The 23,277-nt window shown below is 35.2% G+C and overlaps 1 protein-coding gene across 1 annotated transcript in view; it reads right to left on the reverse strand.

Annotated features, from left to right (window-relative positions):
- The window catches only part of LOC149787541 (uncharacterized), a 591,304-nt gene that overhangs the window by 100,050 nt on the left and 467,977 nt on the right, over positions 1-23,277 (reverse strand). Inside the window, exons 93-95 of the mRNA XM_089975575.1 lie at positions 18,269-18,933; positions 16,084-16,190; positions 10,217-10,379 (exon numbers count right to left, since the gene is read on the reverse strand). Coding sequence (XP_089831701.1) covers positions 10,217-10,379; positions 16,084-16,190; positions 18,269-18,933 — 935 coding nt within the window. The remainder of the gene's footprint in view (positions 1-10,216; positions 10,380-16,083; positions 16,191-18,268; positions 18,934-23,277) is intronic.

Raw genomic sequence — 23,277 nt, forward strand, 5'->3', positions numbered from 1 at the left:
TTCTACCGCCGTAGAAAGAATTAAGTTGTTATTATCCCACAAGTATGAGGCAAAGAAAACGATTAGTACTCGCATAAGACTATTAAGAAAAATAATGTCAGATCGTGAAACGATCCAAGGTAACTTCGTTACTGGTGAAACAATCCAAGGTAACTTCGTTACTGGTGAAACGATCCAAAGTAGTAATTTTGAAGATGACTGAGATCTTTGATCAGAAATATTATTTCTGAATTTGATGGGTTAGTAATTTGTTTTTTTTTTACTGAAATTTAACAAATTTGTACAAATTTCTTAATTTTGACTACCATTTACCCCATCAAAAGCATAAAATTGTACAAATTTCTTAATTTGAGTACCATTTACCCCATCAAAAGCATAAAATTGTACAAATTTCTTAATTTGACTACCATTTACCCCATCAAAAACATAAAATTGTACAAATTTCTTAATTTTACAAATTATTTATTTCTGAATTAATTTATTTATTTACTGAATTAATTTATTTTTTTTTTACTAAAATCAAGAAAAATGCACGAACTACTTGATTTCTGACGGGGTAGTTGGTAGTCAAAATCAGGAAAATTGAGCAATTTCGTTGTATTTTACTAAAAAAGAATAAAAATCTCAGTAAAAATAATATTATTAATAAATAAAATTAATTTATAATAAATAAAATTTATTAGGAACAATTTGACAAGGTTAGAACTACTTGATTTTGACGGGGTAGTTGGTAGTCAAAATCAAGTAGTTCGTGCATTTTTATGTTTCTGAGGGGGTAGTTGGTAGTCAAAATCAAGTAGTTCGTGCATTTTTATGTTTCTGAGGGGGTAGTTGGTAGTCAAAATCAAGTAATTTGTACAATTTCAGTAAAAATCAGGAAAATTAATAAATATTATTTTTTTTTGTGATAGAAATTTTAATTTTACTTTCATCGACTAGCTTTTTCAGTTGCCTGGGCCGATTAATTTGTACCAAACACAAATTTGTGCCAGTAATAATAAAATATTTTTTTAAGTTGATCGAATTTGATTCTGATCTCTGTTACAAATGTTCTTCTAACTGTTAAGAAATCCTCGCGTGTAAAAACCCTCCATTACATGAAGATCTACGACAAAAGTCCTTAGACAGAAATCCTTACGACGGAAGTCCTTAGACAGAAATCCTTACGACGGAAGTCTTTACGACTTTACATACAGATTTATTACAAGCTCTTCTTCACGTATGTCAATCAAGCGATTAAGGTGGTCTGTGAGCTTAAAATTGATTCGTGTTAACATATTATTGTGACACCGCAAATACACAGGATTAGTTGGTTCTTGCACGATTAAATTTCCAGGGGGAACTTGTGGTGTGAACGTGTATAGGATGTATCCTTGTTGAGCCTGATTTGATCTTCCGAGATCTATTTGATAGCTGCCATCGATTACGTCACAAACCAGATTGACCGCGACAGTCGGTGTTATATTAACGATCCGCGGAGATACGTGTCTTCCGCCGCCGTGTGGATCATTATCATGTCTAAGAACAGTTGGAGGTGGAATTAATTTTCTCCATGCATCGAGTAGTTTAGAAAAAAACTCATCAATGACATCATTGATAGATTTTCTTAACTCGGTTACACTATACCCGGGAAATTTATAATTTGGTACATCGGCTTCTGTTAATTTATATTTTTCTAACCATTTATATACATCAGGATTTTCAGGTGATTTTAAAAGACTAACCGTCGCCTGAACTATTCGGTTATTAATATATTCCATATCTGATATAAGCTGATTTAATATTTCCACACGCGTGATGATTTTTTCACGCGATGACGCTGATATGTCAAAAATATGTTCGTTAAAATATTGATTTAGTTGATCTAGTTGTTTTTTACACTCTTGATTGATTTCCTGAAAATATTCAATAATCGTTTCTCGATAAAAACCCCTAAAATGTCCTGTTTCTCCCGGATTTTTAAAAAACCATGCCTCAATTTCACCGAAGAAGGTAAAATCGTGAAGCATTGATTTATTTTTTATAATACGTAGTTGTTCCTCGTATGATGGATTAATTTCATGATATGATTGTCTATCCGTGACATAATCAGACTTTTTCGGTTCTGGTGGTATCGGTGTTATCGGTGGTGATATATCAGGCCATCCTAGCACGGATCTGATTGAAGATTGATAAATATCAACGGCATAATCAGGCGAGTTTATTTCAACCGTCGAGGACAACGTCGGCTCATGAACGTTTATTGATATTTTTGATTCCTTTCCTGTTATTGATTTTATTCTACGCGCAAATTCCTCACCGATCTCTTCAATCTGGTAACTGCCGGTTGGTATTCCAACAACAACCCAGTCAGGTGTTCCATCGGGTTTGTTGTTGTTAGTAAATACGAGCGAATTATTTGCTGGTGTACCATTAAATGATTTTGATCTGATATTTGGCCAGCTGTAATATACTCGTAATTGTGCTAGTGCTATTTCTTTTACTGGAATTGCAATAGGAAAATTAACACTAAATTCAGGATTAGTTGAACTTACCGAGATCATCGTTATCTTTGGCGGAGTTGTGTTGGTCACGATCTGCTGGAGTAATTCTGTCATTATTGATACTTGTATCTTTAATACCTTCATCGTATATTTTGGTCATCATTGAAAATTCGAAATCAGATATAATTCCATCACTGAGACTCGCTGATAACAACGAGGATAATTTCGAGTATGCTACCGTCGCTGTATGTAATTTTATTTTGTAATCGGATAATTTTTCGTTCGTACAAGTACATATTTTTTTTTGTGATGATACCAAGCACACCTGCAATAGTTGTTGCTGCTGAAATACAGATAGTTACAGCTACTGGTGCCATCGTTGTCAACGCTGATAATATTACACCGGTTCCAGCAACAACAGCGGATACTGAATAAACAATCACATCAACGATAACCAATCGTCGTCGATATTTTTTTACTTTTACTGTATATTGATCGACTTGATCTTTTAGCGCAGCCTGCCATTCACGTGCTTGATTGTATCTGTATTGTGCACCGTCCATATATATTTTTATACAGTAACCAATTGAGGTGTTTCAGCTACAAATTCCAAACACCACCAGAAGGATGTTGCGGTTAATTTCTTATCATCTGCTTCCAGAATAAATATTTCTTCGGTTCCGCTATTTAATACAACAGATACAACCCCGGAAAACCTGTCTGTGGAATGACGCCATGGAAACGTTGTAAATATTTCAAATTTTGCAGCACTAAACACAGACAGCCTGTACACGCCAGTGACTGTTGCGGTATATTTGATAGTATTATTTTGCTGCGACCATGTTGCAAATCCCGATGATACCGTGCATACGATGTTTGTAATATGCCCGGGAGTTATTGCAGCTGAAATTTTAATCAAATTGGTTTTACTGACAATCTCAGGAATTCCCGCTACGACGTCTTGCTGTGTTTGTTTGATCGTGTCTAGGTCAGTTTTGATATCAACGAGTTTCATGTCAATGGCGCGTGGAGTACCGAAGAATTTATCTATGGTATCATCGTTTTTTTGAAAATTTCTTCGAAATCTTCCAAAAGCTCCTGCGTGAACGTCATACTCAGCCCGTAACGTGGATAATTTACCGTCTACGGTGCCATAGTTGACGTCGACGTATTTTTTTGTTGCTGCGTCTTCGTCAGATGTTGGATCTCTTAAAACTACTATTTTATTTCCGTTCATGCTAAGTTCACCTGTCATTGTGTCACCGGTGTTTCTCACGCGATTAGCAACACTTTTTGCAATTTCATCTCTGATGGTTGCTAATGATACACTTGAATCTCTGATTTTGCCGCTATCAGTAAACACGGGAATATTATCTGTAACTGCACCAAGTACTCGCCGGACTATATCATTCCATTTGATATTGCTGGTTTTTAGTTTACCATATCGATCTTGAAAAATAACAACCTCATCTGGATCAACTCCAGCAAAGTTCATAATATCAGCGAGGTCATCCTTGGTCGCATACTTTGACAGATCAACGTCGGATTTTATTTTCTTACTAGTAGAAGATCTTCCGTAAATGTCAACCATTATAATAAGGTCCGTTGTTTAAAATGCTTTACGCGCAACAAATCGGTTGCTTGTATAATCGTGCACGACTTTATGTGGCGGCCTGGATGATTTTGATATAGCGTCGAGTACATTAATTACTTCACGGCCGCATATTGGCGGATCTGTCATTGTTTGTGTGGGTAGCGTTGAATACCAAACTTTGGAACCTCTAGTTGTTGCGTGAAGTGGTGCGACATACTTGATAAATTCAACAGGTGGAGCTAACCCGTACGAATCAAAATAAACAATTCCACGCGGATCAACCGCGTATGATACCCAATGAGTACCGGGTCCGGAACGTTTGTCAAGATTAATAATACCTGTTTCTAGTTTGTTTGGTTGTTTCGGTAATTGATCTCGCATAAAAACACCTCTAAAGGCAGATATTTTTAATTTTTTAGCAGCATCAAGTAAATCAAAATTTGATGCTGGAACGTCTAATGAAATGATCCTGGAAGCCTTAGGCCTCTCCCCCAACGAGATCCCGGTAATCTTAGACCGCGTCCCTTTTTTTTGTATCCCCGCCCTGTTGCTTTCTTTAGTGCCATTCCAGCGGCTGTTCCAACAGCACCTAACGCGGCCGCTTTTGCTACGGCTGGAGCAGCTGCAGCTATTAATGCCGGAATGGCCACAAGTAGTGGAAATATACCACCCGTTTTAACCATGTCTTTGATGGCGCTCGGGGAGAGATGAAATTGAACTCCAGTTTTTGATTCTAGGGCTTTATTGAAATGTTTAATCTGATTATTTGTCAACGATAATTTGTTTGGACCACCACTAATATGATCTCGTTTTAGTGATATTTTAGTTCCGCATTTGTTGGCGGTTTTTGATTGAAGCTTTTTTACCTGACCAGGAGTCAGAGTAACATTAACATGACTATACGACATTTTTATATAAAATATATTTTTCTAAATAACACGATTAAAGATTTTCCACCGGTGCATCAACGACCCTCATTCGACCACTGCCACCTTCAAGTAACATGGCCTTGTCGCTAAGTATGACCGCGATCGCTTTGTAGGCGCTGCGAACAATTGGTGGACCGGGTATATCAGGAGGAGGGTTAGTAACATGAGCTCGAAAGTGTATATCAACAACAGATTGTTTGGATAAATCAAGATGTTCTAGTGAAAAATAATAAATCGGATATAGACCTGTAAAATCTAGTTGTGATATTTGCAAGCCGGTATCTATATTTTGATCACGTCCCATGAATGACATTAAACGATGATATGCGCGCGCTACATGATTTTGAACAAAATTTAGTTGTATATTTTCTGTTGGTTCTTGATGTCCATTTATTCGCAAGGAAACTTCATTAACTCCAAGGTTATCAAATATCATATGTGAACGTTGTTGATTATTCGTCCGAGCATTATCTTGTAGTGCAATAAAAATATGTCGTGGTGCAGAAACACCCTGTTGTGATGCTATATGCCATGTAAATAAACCATTAATATTGCTTTGAGCAGCATCTGTGGTTACTGTTAACCATGATAGCAATGATTTACCGCCTTGATCCATAAAAGATAGTAATTTTTGTTCCTCAGTAATAGATGGAGTCATTACTGGCATCCACAATGAAAGTTTTGATATATTTACTTTACCAGCATCAGCAACACCAGCACCTCGCCAGATTGCATCATTATCATCACCTTTTCTTACGAGCACAATTGTGTGTTTAGCTCCAAAGATGACCTTTCTAACATTTCTGCAAAATCCAAAGATGTGAGATAATGGAATTGCACACGAAAAATTTCTATTATCTCCTGACAGCGCTGCTTGGCGTGTTGCAAATCCTAAGTTGAAAGTCGCGCTATCACCTTTTACAATATCAAAAGCAGCAGCTGGTCTGGCTGCGTATTCAGGACCATCAGCAACCGGTTGTGGATCAGATGCAGTATTTTGTGGTGTCCGTATTTTAGCATACCTGATATGATCAGCGTTGTCGGTGATATCCTTAGCAAACATCATTGTTGGACCAGCTGATCTTGTAAAGTCGTCAGAATATCTCGCCAGACCAATTATTGTTGTAGCAACGTCGACATCCTTCTGAACTGATTCAATATTTTTTCCATCAATCATGTATGTGGCACTATCAAACAACGCCATGATCCCGTTGTTGACAAAACCAACACGCAAATTAGCAGCATATGGCGTATCATCCCCCTTTACAAGTCTACCTTCTACTTCAATAAACGCCTCAGCGGGCAAGAAATATCTACTTGTATCATGAACCTGTAATTCGATTCTCCCCGGATGATTTGGTTGTCTTGCGTCATAAGAATAAAACTGATAATCACGTACTGACTCGTACTTAAGGACAGGTGCCTCCATATCAAATGCTGGGTCTGATTCGCGCCTGAACATTTTATTATAGTTACCATTTTTCCAAATGATGATCATCGTCGACGAAGACCGCCCCCTGCTATTAAATTTGCTGTTATATTTTTTTCTGCTTCTTCAGATATCGCCGCTAGTTTTTGATTTGCAGCCTGATTTATTATTTTACTTACGTCTGCAGGCATCACCTCAGTACTTGCCAGTTTCACCGGTGGTTGTTGTTTTCGTCGCAATAATCGTGCTAGTCTTTCCTTGATCGCCGAGAACGCCTTACCAGCAACATTGACAATTGCACCAGGAGCTTTATCACGAACAATATCAATAGCCTTCATCGATAATTGTTTTGCAACAGGTGCTACTTTTGGAGCTATCCTCGTGAATAATCCCCGAATGACATCACCAAGTCCATTTCCGTAAATAACACTATAGATTGGTAATCGTGAGTTTACCGCTCTAACCTGTGTGGGTTTACGATGATTATCATGCACAATCATCTTATTTTATTTACCATTTATCTAACAACTAGTCATCAACGAGCTCATCAATAAGTTCTCGGTAAACGCCAATATCCATGATACCACCTTGAAATAGTCGCCGACAAATATCAGCTGCTTCATTGGTTATTTCTGGTGAATTATTTCCAGCTCATTTTCCTCCTATGAGAACTTCTAACCGTGACACGTCATTGATGATATTATCAGGACAAATAAAATTATTTCCCAGACCACTGCCAGTAGCTCCTTCTTCTTCTGATTTCTTAAATAGTCTTAAGGGTGATCTTTTCTTAAATAGTCTTGAGGGTGATACTTCTTCTTCTTCCTCACTTATTGTTCTGAGAGATTTTGGTTCTTTTTGTGCAAGATACATGTCTATTTTTCTGCGATAATCATTATATACCTTATCACTAGAGTAAACTCTATCTTTATTGTAATATATACGATATATCCATTTATACCAGATTTCAGGATCACTAATACGAGCGGAACTATGTTCAGGTCTTAAAAGTTCTTCTTTTTTATTAAAACTTTCTACTGCAAGTTTTGATAACGTATTAATATCCTCAATTTCTTTTATGAACTTGATACCCGCACTAGTAAATTTATTGCTCAGCATAATCATTTTCCCTTCTTCTGATTTTGTTGATTCACGATCTTTCATATCACCTATCTCAGCACGAAGTTGTCCAATTTCTTCAAGTATTTCCTCACCAACAGGTGGAGGCTGAGCCGCAGCTATTTTCCCGGCTATGCCAGTTGGAAGGTCTCGTAAAATCTCCCTTGTCTGTTTAGTTCTTCTTGCTATTTTTTTTGATACCGGAAGAAGATCTTCTTTGATGACAGTTGTAACTTGTTCAGTAGCCACAGTAACGGGCTTAAACAGTTTTTTAGTGTCTTCTTCAAACTCAACTTTTGCTTCTTGCTGCGCTTGTAAATTTTTTCTAAATGAGTCTTTGACAGGAAGAAATTTTTTAATTGCTTCTAATCGTTCTCGAGCTGTTCTTGCAGTATGAGATTCTGGATGTATCATTTTATTATAACATGATAATTTAATTAATATCAGCAGAAGAGGAGCAGCAGAGAGGGTACCTACCAACGTTGGTCGTCAAAAAAATAAACAAGAAATAAATAAACACGTAGAGTACTTTATTTTTTCAGCTACTATTTCGAACTGAGGTTTTATTAGCACAATCGGTCATTGCAAAAATAAACATCTCAAGGAAAGTTCATTTGTAAAATCTGGACCTTTCTACGAGATGATTTATTTGTTTGTTTTATTTGTTTTGTCGGAATTCTATGGTCTGTTCACCCTCTCTGCTGCTCATATTCAGGGGATAGAGAAACCTGATATAATTCAAAACAGCTTTTCCTATGTTGTAGTCTTTAATATTCCAAGATCTTTTATAATGCCCTTGAAAGTTCACAAATCTAACAGAGTAAAGAACAAAAAGATGAGAAAGAACATTAAAATGTAATATCATTTCCAATTTTTAAACATTTTCAACTGGTTTTGTATCAAAAGAATGATGTTGCCTATCTGAGTATAGTCAGATCATATAACCAGCCTGGGCCTGCATTTCAAACGAATAATTGAAACATTGTCATGAAACATGTGATTTTATCCCAAGGTTAAAGGCCTAGCAAGCATGTTGCCAACTGAATTGTTTCAGCTTCATGTTGATTCATCCAATGTATGAACATAATCCATCAAGGGGCTTTGGAAATATAAGCAACTTAAAATTCTAACCAAAATCTTAATGCAACTTTTCTATGGCTGTTATTTTGGACCCACAGATCAATGGGCAATAGTGCCTGTCACTGAATGAATTGTCTTCATGATGATTAATCTCAAAATGAAAAAAATCCGTCAAGATGAAAATCCATCAAGGGATTAAGAAATAGAGGCAAATAAAAAAAAATTGAACCCAAACCCATAAGAAAACTTGCTCTAACTGTGACCTTGACCCCCAATGTCAATAACATACTGACTAATTGTGTTAGAAACATCGTTTTTCTTTGGCTATTTGGCTGGTACATAAGCCTGCATGTCACTTATATAATTATCTTAGCTTTATAATGATTCATTCCAAGAATGCAGACAATTCATCAATGGATTTAGGAAATATAAGTGAACAAAATTTAAACCAAAACCTTACTGTAAATTTGCTGTGACCTTAACCCCAAGGTCACAGGGACAAATATGCATGTCACAAGAAGAATTATTTTTGCTTTGTAATTATTCACCCCGAGTGTGCAGGAAATCCATCAGGGGTTTCATAAATATAAGCAAATGAAGCAAGAGTCCATTGAAGGGACTGATGCTCTACTGAATGAAAAAATATAGGAATTCAAGATAAAACCATTTCCTCATTTTAACTTTTTTGTGAAGCAATCTCTGATATTCTTCACTGATTAAAAAAATATTCAAATTAGCTGTTTTGGTGGACATAATGGATATCAAATTGGCAATATTTTCATTTAGAACAGAGCAAATGTTATTAAAAGTTTTTTGGTGAAAACCTCATATCATAATGATCATCCAATTGGGGGAGTTTTAACATGAAGAATTTTAGTGAAAACTTCATCTGATACAACTATCTATTCATCAGAAGGAGTGATATGATTTTTTTAGATGGCCACTGTGTGCTGGCCATACTGTATGTCAGAGTCGTACCATTTTCATTTAAGACCAAGTAGACAAAATAAGAGGTCTTTTAGTGAAAACTATATTGATTTGGCTTCATGATTCACTCCATGTTTGGAAAAAAATGCATCAAGGGGTTTAGGAAATAAAAGCACATACAAAAACTTTAACCCAGTCTTAATGCAAATTTTCTGTGACCTTGACCTCAAGGTCAAATGAGCTTGCTACAGAGTGAAATCTCTTGTCATCATAATGAAAATTAACAAATATGATGATAATTTATCAAATCAGTTTATAAAATATTAGAAAATGAAACAACTGGAACAAAACATTAATGCTGATTTTCTAGGACTGTGATTGGACCCCAAGTTCAAAGAGCAAGTGAACATGTCCTAAATGAATTGTCTCAGCTTCATAATGATTCATGCCAGTTATGATGAGAATCTATCTCATAAATATATGCATATGGATAACTTCAACCAAAATTTTAAATAACTGTTGTGCACAGCACAGATGATGTCAGGTAAGTGACTGCAAAGATGATATCTTGCTTACCACTAATGAGAATTTAATAAAGACTATTTACTACTCTGGTATTTTAGATGCTAAATACTGATAAGATCTATTAGCTTACCAGCAAAAGTCTTGAAACAGTTACATTGTTGATTTTCACATTGTCCATGTCCAGAGCACTCCAGTTCACATCCAGCTCCTGTGTAGCATGGGAAACAGTAACACTTCGGTCCATCAATCCAGCCATGTACACAAGGACTGTTACAATCCTCACCCATCCAACCCTGAAACAAGTGTAGCATTGATTACAGATACTAGGCTATTAGTACAAGTCAAAAGGGACTAATTTTTCACTTTTTTCCTTCCATCATTTATAAATAAGTTGAAGTGACTCTAAGATGAGTTTCCAACAAAACAGAATGTTATCTATTAAATAATATCCCATGTGTGTCTGGCTGCCAAAACCTTTTCAAGTCTAATGAAGAGTACTCTTTGATGTACCTGCTGTATATTTATTGTGTGTGTGTGTGTGTGTGTGTGTGTGTGTGATTAGGATTTTTAATGTAGCTTTAACAATTTTACAGTCATATCACAATGATGTCTGCAGTGTGGCAGTTCATAGTGATGTCTAGTACTGGGGCATCATGCCTCAGACATGTAGCATAATGTCCCACAGTCACATTATCCTGACACCAGGCTGACCAGTCCTAACACTAACTTCTTAATGTGGAGCACCTAGCAAGGCAGCTGTTAGTACCATTTTTGTAAGTATTTCGTATAACGCGGCTGGGGTTCGAACCCATGAACTCCCGCTTCTGCGGTGGATGCACTAAATAAAGTTCTAAGTTGATGATTCTATTATCATATAAACTTTCTTAAATAGAATCAAACTGCAAACAACAAAGATAATGATCTGCCATAGTATAATATGCCTGTATAAACAAACTGCAGACCCAGATATGTTGGCACATTATGTGATAGCATATCTGGGTCTGTACAGTTTGCAATTGGACTCAACTTATAAGTGAGTGTATATGGTAATAATTCTGTTATCTCAGTCATAGGCAGTATATTCATAGAAGTCAACAAAATGTCCTCAGCAAATCATCACTACATAAATCATATCTTCTAAATCATTGTAATAAATTTCTTATAGAATGTATCATCTTCATTTTATCCCTCTCTCAATTACAACAACAACTGACTACATGGATTGAGACAAAACCATTTGATGTTGACAATGTATCAAAAACAGTCATAAGAAAACAATGTGATCTTAGTCTTTTTTTATGCAAGGTGGCCTAATTTAAACTCTAACTGAATGCGAGGACTATCATTTTGCAATATTTGCCATAAAAATTTAAACTATTACCAAGTAGTGACAATGTGTAGATTACTGGTGTGGAAATGATGGTATTGTTGCCAAATACCCATGTCTCTCAAAGGTGGTCATATCCTTGCAGAGTTGCTTTCAGGGCCCACAAGTACAATCATCCTTTAATGATGTCAGCAGTATTAACTACAAGTTGATATTAGCAAAATGTTCTTGCTGTGTTAGATTTGAGGAAAATCAGTATAAAATCAGTATAAAATCAGTATAATTATATTAATATAATAAATGTTTTTCACAGCTGCTTATGGAACAAGGGTTTATTCAACTTTACCACAGTGTGAACATTCAACAGTCCACAGTAGAACTTCCATATGTGGTGTTATAACAGCCATATAAAATTTCCCTTCATTTATACTGAAATATTATTGTAGTTAATAAAGTGCTGTATAATTTGTATCCATTATTTCATTTGAAACATTTTGAAATGTCAGTGAAAGATTACTGAAATGTCAGTAAAATAGTCTATGGTAGCTCTGAAATTTCACTTTTTCAGTGAAATTTAACAGGCAATTCAATGAATATTAAGTGAAAGTTTTGGAAAAAATTAAAGTGAAATCTCACAAAAAAGTCAGTGAAGTTTTAGTGAGATCTCACCAAATTTCAGCAAACGTTTAGAGACATTTCACCAAAAGGTTTGCTGATATTTTCATGAGATCTCATACAAAATTTCAGTGAAATCACACTAATATCTTGATGAAAAACTTCACTGAAATTTCAGTCACATTGTCACTAGGACTTGTTAATTATGATACATGTATATTGCAAAACAGTACATATGTAAGATGTTGGTGGTAAACTAACAACTTCAAGGCCACTGATAATACAGACATAAATGAGACAGAAACAGAAAGTCAGTTATGCAAGGAAGATAGTCAAAAAGAGTCTGTAGATAGAATAATGCAAATGAATCTTTTATTTTATGTGCTGAGTCAATATGTTTAAGACTGTTGCAATTCAGTTTTCATTTACATATTTAAAAAAAAATACTGCATAGACTTTGGTGGTATTATATACCCTTGACAATTTCCTTAGAGGTTGAATATAGCTGAATCTATCAGTTAAACTTTAAGGCAAAACATTACTAAATTTTATGATACTGTTAACTTTCATTGTCATATTGGCATAATCCAACAAATTTTACAGGAAATCCATTACGCCGGCTACAAACCTTTGCCTGTACCATAAACCTGCATCTGCAAGATAATCTGAGTTCTCACGGAATCTGTGTCCCAACAGAATTAGTGTCATTATTATTTGTACATATAAAGACACAGGTTTTAAAAACCCATGTGGGCTAATTTAAAAACCCATGTGGGCTAATTTAAATATTTCAGTTTATAGCCCACTTCTTAGCCATGTGGATTTCAAATTTCCATGTGGATTTCAAATTTCCATGTGGATTTTTCAAAGGTTGTAATATTAGAGTAAGGTTTCAAATACACAGCTTTTAATAGCCCGAATCTGTGACAAATCCATGCCTCAACCAGTTGTTTTATTTTGTATGAGAAAATAAATGCATTTCTGGACATGACAAGGACTTCATTTATCTGAAGATTATTGAAAAAGTAGTAACTTGAAATTGTCAGTAACACTGATACTCAAACTATGTTGACACTAAATTTTTCCCATCATTCTGAAATTGGAAATATATTTTCTAATATTTTCAAGTTAGAGACCTATTCTTCTTCTTAATATTATTTCAAAATACTATGTAACTTTACACATACATAAAAATTGTGGATACTGTATTTGGAATTTTTGATGGTGTTCAGAATATTTCAGCAATTGGAGAGATATAAACTGAGGGATTAATGTTGACTGAATCTGAAGAAATTAATACTTTTTTTTGTAAATTACTGATATCTTCCAGCACAAAAACAATTCTCCACTGAGAAGATCAGGGAGATATTTGTCCCCAGGACTGTATTATTTGCATGCAGCAAAATTTCTGCATGGCTTATATGTACTACATTGTTAATAATCTTTCATGCACTAAGAAAAAGGTTATTGTGGGGTCTTAGGTGTTATTTAATATATAAGTCAAAGAACAGTCTAGGCTTATACCATTGAGGTTACAACAAAATAAATGAATGCATCTAAAATATGTTTCAGTACAAAATGTCCAGTCTTTGATTTCATTCAAGTTCAAACCATTTAAATATTGCTGTGTGAATAGGCTATTATGTAAACAAATTCTAAACACTGCATAAGTTTAACATCGCATTTCTGTATGTAGCTGTTGACAGTAAGTAACTGAGTGGATTTCATGATGGCACATCAGCAAAGTAAAGACTCAACAATGCATACTATGAAGTTTTACCGAATCTATTAAATCTTGATGGATTAATATATCATTAAAACACAGATTAATATATCATTAAAACACAGATTAATGTATCATTAAAACACAGATTAATATATCATTAAAACACAAACTAATATAATAACAGTAATAATGAGGACTTTGTATAGCGCCTAATCTTTAGAAGCTCTAAGCGCTTTACAACATTAGACAACACCTATAAGATAAGAAACATAATAATATTATTACAAAAACAAACAACATGAAATTAGAAAAACATTAAAAAATAAAAAACATGCTGAGAATATTTCAGGTAGGAAACATTATTAGGTCTTTAAGTTTGTTCTTGCAGTCGAAATAAGTGAGTTTTGAGAGCCCTCTTGAATGTGATCACTGTGTCTTTGTGTCAAAGTTCAGTGGGCAATTCATTCCACGTTGCTGGGCCCTAGTATGCAAAAGAACACTGTCCATATGACTTTGTTTTCATAGTGGGAATAATGAGTATACAATTATCAGAAGAGGAGCGTAAGTATCTTGCTGGTGTGTACACATGGGTGAGGTCAAATAGGTATGTTGGACTAGAGTCTGACAGTGAAATGTAGCACAGAGAACAAATTTTGTGTTTGATTCTGGATCGAATGCATAGCCAGTGTAGGGTACAGAGCAGCGGGGAGGTGTGCTCTGATCATGGTACTCTAAGTATGATCTGAGCAGCTGTGTTTTGAACTTTTTTTGAATTTTTTTGAGTAGATATTGAGATGAACCAGACAGAATTGAGTTACAATAGTCCAGTCTTGAAAGTACTAATGAACACACAAGTGTTTTAGTGGCATAAACTGAAAGATATTTGCGAATTGAGCTGATATATCATTAAAACACAGATTAATATATCATTAAAACACAGATTAATATGTCATTAAAACACAGATTAATATATCATTAAAACACAGATTAATATATCATTAAAACACAAGAATCTTTAATTCTGTAGGAAGTTGTGGTGGCTCAGTGGTTAGCATGACAAGAATGGTGTGGTTTCAGATCCTGCTCATTCCAGGTTGGGTCATGGTTTCGGGTATCTCTACACAAGAAACTTTACTCTGCGTGACTCAGCGTAAATTTATACTTCATGTACAGATGTGCTGGTAAACACAATCAATCAATCAATCAATCAATCAATCTGTGGGAGCCATAGTAGCTCAGTTGGTATAGTGTCAGATTTGTAATTCAGGGGTAATTCAGGGGTCATGAAGTCAATAACTCCTATTTCCTTGTCATCATATAGCAAAAGCTATTTATATTTTACATTTCAAGACATAAAAATATTCATGCCATCACTATTAAGCACAGTCTATTTAACCACCTATACCTGCCTACATTCCCAAGAGAGACGGAGTCATCAGAGATGTTTTGAGGTAATGACTGCACATGACCCAAAAAGTTGCAATGTACAATTAATTGAGAATATGTTATCTACCTATATGTGCCAATAGAAAATGACTGTCTCTGACATCCTTCACCTTATAATTGCCTCTATGACAATTACAATTAACTGTAAAAGGAATTAACACTTTAATGCTTGGGGTTTGGGTGGGGGCCTGAAAGTTTATTTCCAACAAGGATAGTTTTTTGTCTTTTATCTCAAGATAGATGTTTTCAACTAATTTGATGGAAAGAATTGTTTTTATAGCTCTGAGCAAGAGCATATTTTTCATGCCATTTCAGGGTTGAATATTTTATGTCAAAAATTCCCATACCCTTCCCCCCTTCCTCCAATCAAATGATCAGCCCCTAAACTGCCCAGGGGTGATATCATTAAGTACAAAACTATGCAAATCACAACTGTTTCCTGTTTATACAGGTTACATGCATATAATACGATGTCAGAAAGTCTCTTTTCTATGGCAAGAATGACTGGAAATAATGGCATTTTTTAAAAAACATGTGAAATGTTGTTTGAAAGGTTGTTGTTGTTGCTTTTGTTGTATGGTTTAACACCATTTTTCAGCACATGATAGGCTATACATGGCGGCCAGTATTAATGGTGGAGGAAGAACCTGGAAATACCTGGAAAGAACCACCGACCCTCGAGAAGCTGCTGGCAAATCCAGACTTGAACCTACGCAGACAGAGGTGAGATGGCAGTGATCCGTAACGGAGAGTGCTTTAGACCACTCGGCCACTCGGGTCCCCTGTCTGAAAGGTATAAACCACACTCAAAGGATGCATCAAAGAACAACTGTTAGTGATAAACCCATCCCAGCACATCAAACATTAGACTTGGCCATCATACCTGTTGACAGTTGCAGACTGGTAGCTCCCTGCCTGTTCCATTACAAACACCATGTCCACCACAGCCACCTGGGCAGTCAGGAACATCACAGGCTTCTCCTGTCCAACCTAAAAATATTGTACAAATATACATTAACCTGCACAGGTGTTTTGTTCTGAGTGAAAAGAACAAGTTTGATATGGCTTCAATTTATTCATATGCCATATCAAATGAGTTCTTTCCCCTGACTCTGAGCCAAACATGAATGCAGTATTGTATTTATTGCATGCCCACTGTTTTATACTTTCTAAATATTTTAAACCTTACTGTTTGAATGAAATTCAAAATGAACTGAGATTGATAAAACTTGGATTCACCATGCAGAAAGCATTTTTATAAATCTTTCAGTTACAATAATCTTGACCTTTGACCTTTTGAGCAAACAATTTATAGGGTTCCTCCTCAATCCAAGTGCAAACCATCAACTTAGTCTGGTAACTGTAAATCCTGGAAAACTTGAGTTATTCTGCTGAAACCATTTTCTTCTTTCAGTATAGTGACCACAGCCTTTGAACTTTTGACCCCAAAATCCAAAGGCTTTTTCCTTACTCCAAGTGCAAGATAACCACAAAGTTTGGTGAATGTAGATAGCAGAGAACTAGTGCCATGAAGAACAGAATAGTTTTTCTTCTTTCAGTCTCAGTGATCTTGAATTTCAGCTTTTGAGCCTGAAATCAATAGTGTTCTTCCATACCCCAAGTGCAAGTCCAGTACAAAGTTGGGATAGACGGTGGACAGTTCAAGTCATTGTATGGAAACCAGCTTGGCAGCTGATGGATATCTGGCCAGCTGGCTGGATTAACAACATCATGACACAGTATGCCATGCCTTACGGTGAGCATAAACAAAGCTGTAAAATTATAGAGTGAAGGAAAAGTAAATTGGAAAAATTAAAATACCTGAACTGTGACACTGACCTTCAAGAATGAACTCCAGTGTGGTGCTTAACATATCTTGCAATAATGATGTATAAATATACAAAGTTATGACTCTTAATCTCAAATGGCACTAAAGTTATAGTATTGATGGGAAAAACATAAGTATACCCAAATACATTCCTCAATCTCCAATGGCTTTAGAGTGCTGAGTGGAATGGAAAGTGTGATGGAAAACATAAATTATTGGGCTATGACTTTGTGCTCAAAGATAGGACCTCAGTTTGGTATAAAATACATGTTTTTGCAGTTATTTAAAATATGTGAAAGGTGCTGACAACATAGCTCCATTTACTATAGATAATTCCTAAGCTTTTGCCTTGATCTGTAAATTGTTCTTCAAAATTTGTGGTAATATTTTGAAAAATATCTAATAATTCTGATAAAACACACACATTTTACTCTTTCTTTCAACTGACTTTTTAGAAGAGTGGAAGTGGAGATGTGGATGTGATGCTTCATGTCCAAATTACTGCCACATGCCAAATATATTTATTAGTAAAAACAGCACAGAGTTATAAGACAGTCACTGCGAATTACTTTTGATGAAGTATTCACATACATCTGAAATCACTATCTTGATGAATTGAAAAACTATCAATGGATTTATCTACATGTACAGCCATTTGTGTGATTCTAGAAATGGAGCTAGAGAAATTTGTGTTTGCTTATGATGGATGCAAGTTGCCTCAGGGAAGAATATTTTATTATACTGGGTTACCTTCATCAAGTCTTTATTATTATTATTATTATTATTATTATTATTATTATTATTATTATTATTTTATTATTATTATTATTATTTTATTATTATTTATTATTATACATATACTCTGATCTTGTTAGGGAGGCAATTCTAACTTTATTAATGCATGAACTTAGGAGTAATGCATATAAATTTAATTCATATTAAAAAGTTCATCATCAATTAATTAGACTTGAATTTACTTCTCAAAATCTTCCATCTATCAATATTAAAATCCTTAAATTGAATATTTGTGTTGGACAATGGACATTAGATTCTGAAGTCTCCATGAAAGTTAATAGTACCCCATCCCATTCCCTATACTGTTAAACAAAATATTTTAGTCCTCTTCACTACCTTGTGCAATCACGTTTGTCACAGTTGATGTTAACTGGACCTCATTGCTTGCAACCTATTGAGGGAGTGATGTATACACAATCAAAGGAATATTAGTTTTGTCCCTTACCTGGGATACAAGAACACTCATTTATAGCACTGTTACATGTTCCATGTAATGAGCAGTCATGGTTTATGCCTGGACATCCTGGTATTTCACATTTGGTTCCCCTCCATCCTACATCACATATGCAAGCTGTTCCATTACACGTGCCATGTTCTGTACACTCACTGTTACACCCCTTGCCAGAGTAACAAGTGTGACACTCACACCAGCCACTGTTAGGGGGCATCTGGATTCCATGGACACAGGGTTCATCACATGCTGCCCCCATCCAGCCAGTGGTACAATCCAAACATAGTGGTGGGTCAACTGTGTTATTACATATTCCACGGCCATTACAGTCAGGTGAACCAGGGCAGTCAGGTGTCTGGCAGTCATCTCCTGTCCATCCTGGGAAACATGTGCACTCATGTGTGGCAGTATTACATAGACCATGACCACCACAGTCCTTCTCATCTCCAGGGCACCCTGGTATATCACACACTGGCCCTCTCCAGCCTACATCACACCGGCATTTCCTACTAATGATCTGACCATGTTCTGAGCACTCTGAATCACAGTTGATGCCAACCCATCCTGGATGACATGAGCAGTTCTGGCTTCCCACTGGGTTCATGTCTCCATTTACACATGGTTCATTGCAAGCCTCTCCAAACCAATGATCACTGCATCTGTCAAAATAATATCAGACTTGGATCATTGATAAAAGTGAGATGACAAAAAATAAAACTTGTTTTGTTTGTAATCAGAAGTTGACATAAGTGTCTTGTACATAATTATTTGTATTATCATTCAATCTTTGTGTGTGTGTGTGTGTGTGTGTGTGTGTGTGTGTGTGTGTGTGTATATATATATATATATATATATATATATATATGTATAGGTGCTGTGTAAAAGTAATATAAAATTGCAAGTATATAAAAAATGTATCAATTAATATCTTCATGTAATTGTATTATTGTCTCACACAGGCTCTACTGACTGCAAGTTAACATGCAGCAGAAAAGCTGATGGAGCTATAGATGTTGTTAATTCTCATACACTGTGTCAAAGATGGCCACCATTACACATTATGGAGATTTTGAGTCAGTGATTAACATCGCTGGCAATTATGTCATCAACAGCTGAAATTTTGTACATAATTTAAATTAGGTGAAGGTTTCAAATTCTGAGTAGGTTTCATTTAAAATAAGAACTTGCAGCCCTGGAAACCTGAGACTTTATGTTAACTCAAGTCATTGTTGATATGTACAAAATATCTTCCCACTGCTGCGATGATATAAATGTTTTGAACAAATTTTTTCAAGTGTATTTTATGAACTGAAAAGATAAATTGGTATAAACAAAACTCTCAATATGGGAAATAATAAAATGTCTTATTAAATGAATATTATATCTGATAATCTTACCTCCACTTAATATGAAGTTCATCATTATGCATACTATTAACAAGAATACTAGGATAGAAATGGTCATGGAGGGGTATCCTGATATATAATGCACAGTCACTAAGCTACAGGCAATGAGATGATTAAAAAACAGGCAACATAGAAACTATATGGATTAAAATTATTTCCTCAATCCAACCCAAAGTTCTACTTCTGAATGGGTTAATTAATTAAAACCTGGAGGTGAAAAGGCCAAGCCTAAATGAAGAATATGAACAATCATTCTAGGTGACTTTAATAAATGTATTCCCAACGTATAATTTATCCCCAATGACTGATAAACCAATAAGGATCTGTGGATAGTAATTTATCCCCAATGACTGACAAACCAACAAGGATCTGTGGACAGTAATTTATCCCCAATGACTGACAAACCAACAAGGATCTGTGGATAGTAATTTATCCCCAAGGACTGACAAACCAACAAGGATCTGTGGATAGTAATTTATCCCCAAGGACTGACAAACCAACAAGGATCTGTGGATAGTAATTTATCCCCAAGGACTGACAAACCAACAAGGATCTGTGCATAGAGCTACTGTACACTTATTGACCATCTACAATAACAGACCTGAAAAAGAGCCTGCTGGTATCTATGCCATTAAGTGACCAATATATAGTGTGTATAACCATATACTCTCCACATCTCTTTGTTGATCAGCACACAGAAATAAAGTATAGAGGCATGAAACATTTTGATGAAAAGGGGTCCCTCTATGACTTGGCTCAAATGCCTTTCCATGAAATTGGAACGTTTCTGACATTAACGCTAATCTTTACAAGTGGTATGGACTTTTTAACATTTTAAACAAACATGCATCAATTAAACATGTCAGACATCAATATCAACCTAAATGGATGACTTATGAAATAAAGGAAACTATGCATAAAAGGAAGAAGACAAAATAAAGACTGAAAAGTTACAGAAAATGGTGAAATAAACTTTTTTTAAATAAATGAATATAAGAAAAGTTACTATGCAATTTGTAGAAAATAAACATTCTACCTACTTGGGGCCGTATCCGAATGGTCTCAATCAGTGTGAAAAGCATTGAATTCCAGCTCACTTGAGTTGATAATCTATAATTTACCCTTGATATCATCACTCTTAGCATATTCAACACAAAAATGTCATGTGGTACAGATGTGGTGGGGCTAAAAGTCCTACAGCATGCCCCAGTTAGAGCTACAGCATGCCCCAGTTAGAGCAGTCTGCTACCAAGCTGTTTTGATAAACCTCATTATTAATAATAATTAATTAATAAACTTAAAATTACTCCAATTTTTAAACAAGGATGTAGAAATTATAGAACCATTTCTATACTACCAGCTTTATCAAAACCTTCTGTCGTCTTTATTGTTGTTGATTTGAGTTTAATATCACTTTTCTGCACATGATAAGCTATACGTGGCAGACAGTAAATCTGTTTGAGGAGAGACTCCAAAAAAATCCTGGAAAGAACCACCTACCTTTCTCACATACCAGTGTCCGTTCTATCTGATGTTATATAGAGCATGGTGTTCCAAAAGCTCTGTATTGGGTCCCTTCCTCCTTTTCTAAAATTATCAATGACCTCTATACTCAACAAACAAATACTGACCTGTTAGTAGATGATGTAAAGAATTTCTTCAGCAAGAAGAAATATGTCTATACCCTGGAATGCAAGCTAAGTTCAGACCTTATGCCAACTGAGGAGTGATCAAATCAAAATAAGATAATAAGTGAACCTATGATAAACTGCATGCTTAAGGTAACATGAAACAAAACTTGCAAAGAGAGAAAAAAAAGATATATCACTGCACATTAATGATACTGAATTGAAAATGTAAAAGATGTATAATGTAGGAACAACAAGTGGAAATTGTTAGTTCCTCACATCTAAAATTTCACTGCTAAGTAGAAAAAAGAAATTCCTGACAAAGGACACCGGCATTCTTTATTATAATTCTTATTTATTTCGAATGATTGACTACAGTTCAACCATATGGGGAAGTTGTACTATTTTCCAACTACATGTACACACTATTTATAGGTTTCAAAAGTGAGCAGCTCAGTTGATTCCTAAAATGTTCTCTTTATTGCATTATCCACAGACTTGTTCACAGAATTAAATTGGTTAAAAATAAATAAGACAATAGATTTTCTGAAAGCATTTCTGGTTTTTACATGTATCATAGGAAGTCAGCACCAAACTTACATAAAAGCAATGGAATCTGATGGATTTGCATTTTCCAAAGTGACTGGAACACGTTTGTTGTGCCATACAGTTTCCTTTTTGCAGGAAAAACATTTATGCCTTCATCTGCTACCAATGGCAGCATAAACATAAATTAAATCTCCAATCTTCTGAAACCATAGATATATGGCCATTAAGTTAATTGAAAATGGGGTATCTAGCAAAGACGTTTGTTAAACTTTCTCATTTGTTCATGTTTTCATTTCCCTAAGAATAGTCTCATCCCCTGGGTAGCCTCACCCAGATGATAGTTATCTCTAGCTGACCAAAATCTAGGCCAGTTGAAGTACATGTACATGTTGCATGTAAACAATTATAGCCACATGCTTATGGTGATAATATTGTAGTGAACTGTCTAGTGTCATTCTGATATAGATCAAACAAGGACAACTATTTTTTATGTTATTTGTGTTTTCTAAAACGATGTGACTAGTACATGAATTTTATAACATGTGATCTATACTCAAACCTGTGAATCTTTCATGTACAGTACTTATGGGATTATGAATTATACTACACAAATGTAAGTTGTGAATATACTTGTAAATTTCAGACTAATTTGTCTTCATTTAATCAAAGCATGTATTTTTGCTCCCACTTTTATTACACCCATCCCCACAGCCATTGCTTGGTACATGTATCATTTTCTTCAGTTAATGACTTGGTTGGTTATAACATTGTTTGGTCTATAACATGGTCAGGTTCTATAGACCCAAACTACTGTGTTATAGCAGAGTCACACTGTAAATATTACCTCAATGTATGAATTTCTCTCTACTTTTGTACTTAGTACTGTTTTATGACAAAATATATCACTGCTATAAACTTTACTACATGCCACATTTTTGCAGAATAGCCTAAAGGTGCATCTAAGCAGAAGTGATTACCTAAGTAGAAGTGATCATTCAAGTGCAATGTATACTTCACTTTCTTGCTTAAAGTCATTTTAAAAGCATAGTTGTTGGCGACATAAAGTTTTTTATATATGTAGCTATAGCCTCAAACTTTTATAATGTATTTTATGTTTTTACTTCTAAAATGTTATTTACAACAGAAAGAGGGAGAGACAGTGAGAGGGAGAGACAGAAAGATGGAGAGACAGTGAGAGGGAGAGACAGAAAGATGGAGAGACAGTGAGAGGGAGAGACAGAAAGATGGAGATACAGTGAGAGAAAATGAGCATAAAAATACTTTCCCTTAATATGCTTGATAATACAGTTACTGTGTAACTGTTTCTTCTATTTTTAAAGATGGCTTCAAAAGAGATTAGTTGTATTTAACTAAGTTACCCTCTTTAAATAGATATTATTATAATAATAATAATAATAAT

This window comes from Sinohyriopsis cumingii, chromosome 11, assembly GCF_028554795.1.
Source record: "Sinohyriopsis cumingii isolate HCF-2022 chromosome 11, ASM2855479v2, whole genome shotgun sequence".
NCBI lineage: Eukaryota > Metazoa > Mollusca > Bivalvia > Unionida > Unionidae > Sinohyriopsis > Sinohyriopsis cumingii.